We start from the raw sequence: 4,909 nt of genomic DNA on the forward strand, positions 1-4,909 counted from the left end.
TTGCTCCTCCCTAAAGCTAACTATAACCAATCCTCCTTTTCAAGCCCTCTTAACAAGAAAAACAAAATATCTCTTGAAGTGATTGATTTTCTATTAAAGTAATCTTGCGATGCATCGAAGCAAACGTCACTCCCCATATTTACATCAATGTGGTGAATGATTTGCATCAATAAACAGACGTCCTGTTTTCATTTTCAACATATCAATCCATATCCTCCTTGTACGCATTTAAAAGGTTGAGGAAGGAAAAAAAACCCCGTTTTAGACAACATTGAGGAATAACCCATTTGAGACAAGGTAGTTGACTAGTTGTCTTCTTCTTCTATTAACACGTACAGAGGAATCAATCAATATGACGACATAGATGAATAAGCAAATTCGATTGGTATTAATGCCAATGTTTTTCTTTTTCTAACCATGAATGAAATCTTATCTGGAGCAAACCGAAAGTGCCACAACACAAAGATGGCCTCTTCTTGGTTTATTATTTATGAATTAATGTAGCTAGCACTTCAATTCATAAAGATCAAATCAGCCCCCACAACGTCCGACAGTACATTTTCGCTGTGTATTGGAAACATCCTTTGATAATATATTAAAATAATGATATTATCATTGAAAGATATTTCTAATACACGCAGAGATGTGCTTTGAAACATTGTGAGTAATACTGTAGGATGCTGATTTGGAGGGCCCCCTTCCACTTGATTGTATTAGACATATGTTAGAAAACAAGAGTCAGGATGCTAGGATCCAACTTCTGATGGGTCCCATTTAACAGGTCAAAAGCAATCGGGTTGGTGGGAGTATCCATCCAAACCTATTAATTAGATAATAATTTTTTTTTATTGTTTGGCGTATTTTTTCGGGTTAATGCAGAATTCAGAAATTACAGGCCCATAGTCCAGTAGTCAAGGTTCTAAATATTGATAGACCCCATAGTCTATTAGGAGTATATCGGGCAGTATTGATACTTTTTTTCAAATTTAATTTAGGGGGCAGTTTAAGGTTCTTCCACCCCCTGAATCAGTCAAAACCTCGATATGGCTATATTAGGGTGCTTCCAATATGATACGTATTGGCTCATGAATTTAACATCAATCCATGGTCAGGATTCATCTCAGGTTAAAAATTCTAAAGTGGGTTGATCAGTCATTTTCCCTTTTTTTGTTTTTAATTTAGTAATCTTTTTCTTTATTCTGCTAGTTAAGCAATACACGTAGAATTAGGCAGCTGAAAGACTAATGGCCCGATTCAGACTCGGGTCGAATCCGTCCTCCATCCATGTTGAGCTCTTGATACAGCCAAACCTGGGCTGGATTATGGTTTTTCCTTCAAATACAAGCTGCTGAAGAGGAAAACGGTCTGGGAGGGCTACCGTTTTGTATTTTACGTAGAGGAGCAGATGTCATCACTCAAAAGAAAACAAAAACAAAATTTTCCTAGTTGGATCATTCGGAGTCGGATCGGTTAAGTTTGAGCCTTCCTTTTCTGACTAGAAGACGGCTCTTACCGACAAATTGTAGAGCAATAGAAAAAGAAGATAAGAGAAGAAAGGCATTATTGTTGACCCATTGCAGATTATCAAAACCACGCAGTGGCATCAGGCGTTGCTAAGATACCGTATTTGCACTCTTTTTAAGCTACTAAACTTGGATTCAATTGCCCTTCATATGTGCCGAGCCATTGGCTGAGAGAGACCTGAGAGAGAGAGAGAGAGAGAGAGAGAGAGAGAGAGAGAGAGAGTATTGAGGATCATGATCATTTACGTTGGTTATGTAATACAAAGTAATATGTACGTAGAGAGACTAGAATGGAGTTGATGACAAGTCGATTCAGGGTTAGATGTGAAGTTGGTCCCCCATGGACTGGACCCATTGGGTGCAATTGCAGGAGCTGCTTCTACTTTTTAAGAAGAGAAAGAAGCACAAGTTCATCCTAGCCCACTGCGTACTGTACCATTTATTCGAACAGAAAAAAGAAGAAAAGAAACGCAGGCAGAGCAATAGAAGAAGCTATGGGCCACCATTCTTGCTGCAACCAGCAGAAGGTTAAGAGGGGACTTTGGTCTCCTGAGGAAGACGAAAAGCTCATTCGCTACATAACTACTCATGGCTACGGATGTTGGAGTGAAGTCCCTGAAAAAGCAGGTCCCCTTTCTCTCTCTCTGTCTCTCTCTCTCTCTCTCTCTCTTTCCCCCTCTCTATAACATGCTCGTGTTGTATAGGGCTTCAAAGATGTGGTAAAAGTTGTCGCTTGAGATGGATCAATTATTTGAGACCTGACATCAGACGAGGAAGATTTACTCCAGAGGAGGAGAAGCTGATAATCAGCCTTCATGGTGTTGTAGGAAACAGGTTCAACCAACTCTATCTACTTTCTGTATTCTTCCTTATTTATCTTTTCTTCTGATGTTATCTTTCTTCCTTTTTTTCCTTTCAAGTTAACAAGCTAAAAGATCCCATTGATTAATTCATTTAATCATTTCAAAATGGGCCATCACTTGATTTATGGAATGATTCCAGGTTGAAAAAGAGGAAACGAGGGCGATTGCCTTTTGGGGGGCTTTGATTAATCCATGTTTCTGTAATAAAATGCTCCTTCTAAGTTCTAAGTTCTAACCTGCATGAGGATTTTGTAGGTGGGCTCACATAGCAAGTCACTTGCCTGGGAGAACAGACAATGAAATAAAGAACTACTGGAATTCATGGATCAAGAAGAAGATAAGAAAACCCACCACACCACTGGCAATGGCTCCACCCAGTGTTGAGTTTGTCCAATCGGGTTACGGATTGAATCAGATAGATTTGGTCAATCCGGATTTGAGTACAAAGCCACCGGTTGAGGATGGCTTGTTTTCTTCTTCTTGCCCTATTTTCATGTTCGACATTGGTACAGTTGATGGGCTCAGCAGTGGCAATGCTCGAGTGGATATTTTCCACGAATCTGCCGGCCTAAATTCTGACTCTTGGCATCAAAATTACAGTACTCATGAAGTTCAAGCAATTCCTCCTCCTCCTCCGTCGTTTACATCTGGAATGGAGTCGAGTTATTTGCCACCACTGATAGAGAATGTAGAGACCATGGTGCCCATGGAGGACCAAGCGTGTAGTATGAATGAGAATGGAGAGATTGGGTTGGAGTGTTTACAGAGGCAGGAGTCTAGTGAATGGGTTGACTCCCATCAGTACCCAGGATTTCTAATTTGGGATCATGTCGAAGCACAGATGTGTGGAGATGGAGTTGTACCTGCAGCTTCAGCAAATCTGGGACATATATTATCTTCTTTTCCCCAATCTTTATAATTAAGCTACTTACTAATGGTAAGCTACTTACTAATGGTGGTTAACATGATTCTCTCTCTCTCTCTAGGGGAAGGGGGGGGAGGCTTCTAATGAGTGGTGATTATTTAAACACAGTTTGTATACTTTTTGCTTTTATCTTTTGATTGATTGGTTTTGGATAGATATAAGACTGATTGAAGAATGTAATGAGAGAATGGGCATATGCATGCATGCAATGATGCAAACAATATCTTTCATGGTTGTGGAAACAGTAGAATAAAAAGTTAAAAAACGAGTCAATAACCAGAATTAGTTAATCGTGCTGTAAAATTCTGATCAAATATTATATTATTAATTTATACACTGCTATATACCATATATATAGATGTGTCTATTCCTGTATATTTTATTGATTTGTATATATAGTGTTTAGGGAAGGGGAGGATATTAAATATTGGACATAAGTGATTCCCTTTATGGTCCACATGCCCCCACCAACTTGTTGATTATGACCGTTAGATCAGATGGCAACCTCTTACATGGGATTTGGATTAGGGGCCACGCATATTGTCACATGCTATAAAAATAAAAGCTGTGTTTCGATTGTTTTCCTTAAAATTGATTTCTCTCTTTTTCTTTTTCTTTTCAAACAAATACAGCCTAAAAGTGCAGAAAAATGAAGTTGGGACCTCAAAGAGACCACGAAGATATGAACCTGACACAGGAAAGGAGATAGAAATAAGTAAAAGTTAGCCCATTTCGTGGGGAGTTCGACTGGTCAGTGCAAAGTCCATACGACAGCTTTTATAACCTTGTATTAGGAATATCTTCATACTTATATATTTTTAATGCAAAGTTGCAAAGTGCAAGAGAATTAGTATGTTTCCATATAAGAAGTTAAAAGAAAGGAGGGCAGGAGGATGAAGAAATGGGTTGATTGATCCTTGGTGGACTCAATAATGAAGTAGAGAAGTAAGATGATATTGAATTGGTGGGCTTATTAAATTGTAATGTGGATGAGTCATTAATAATTGGCCCATTCCTTCAGGAGCACCACCGCTTACTGTTGCTTGTTAAGTCCACCGCCCATTTTCTCTTTTGACAAGTACCCCAAATGGAAAGAAAGCTATGACACAACACCTTGGGGGTATCGTAGTGGGACCACATATAGTAGGTAGGCACAATGTTGTAAGCACTTGATTTTTTTTTTTTTGACACCTATCTCTTAAAATATCCTCAGCCTATCTTTGACTCATTTCAGACAGTTACTAAAATATTTATCAAGTGTTCATTTAACGTGCTTACTTATGTTGTGCCTACTAGATCCGGTCCCATATATAGGTCTTCAAGTTTGATCTTTCACATTCTTTTCAAGACAATATCCAATTAAGTTAGAATGTCTGGTTTGGCTCCCTAAACTTATGATGAAATTTGAAGTTTCTTTCTCCTCCTTTCCACTAGATTGTGAATATGTATGTGTTTGGTAGAGCTTCCATTTATTAACTAAACGTTTATACTTGATTTATCTTCAAAACCAAGAAAAATAATAATGTCAATCATTTATGACAAGTAGGCGCCACTAGGTGCCATTAGGCACCACATCAGTAGAACAATGAATAAACACC

At 38.5% G+C, this 4,909-nt stretch overlaps 1 protein-coding gene across 2 annotated transcripts; it reads left to right on the forward strand.

Annotated features, from left to right (window-relative positions):
- Positions 1-1,946: 1,946 nt before the first annotated feature.
- Positions 1,947-4,411, forward strand: ATMYB103 (myb domain protein 103). 2 transcript variants are annotated; one of them, XM_088966497.1, is made up of 4 exons: positions 1,967-2,150; positions 2,228-2,357; positions 2,642-3,323; positions 3,944-4,411. In XM_088966497.1, the coding sequence occupies exons 1-3, from the start codon at positions 2,018-2,020 to the stop codon at positions 3,303-3,305; spliced, it is 927 nt and encodes a 308-aa protein (XP_088822623.1). In that variant the 5' UTR covers positions 1,967-2,017; the 3' UTR covers positions 3,306-3,323; positions 3,944-4,411. The 2 variants fall into 2 exon arrangements, with proteins under 2 accessions (XP_088822622.1, XP_088822623.1); XM_088966496.1 differs by lacking the exon at positions 3,944-4,411 and having other exon boundaries at positions 1,947-2,150; positions 2,642-3,645.
- Positions 4,412-4,909: the final 498 nt, after the last annotated feature.

This window comes from Nelumbo lutea, chromosome 1, assembly GCF_056320005.1.
Source record: "Nelumbo lutea isolate HS-2025 chromosome 1, American lotus-T2T, whole genome shotgun sequence".
Taxonomy (NCBI): Eukaryota; Viridiplantae; Streptophyta; class Magnoliopsida; order Proteales; family Nelumbonaceae; genus Nelumbo; species Nelumbo lutea.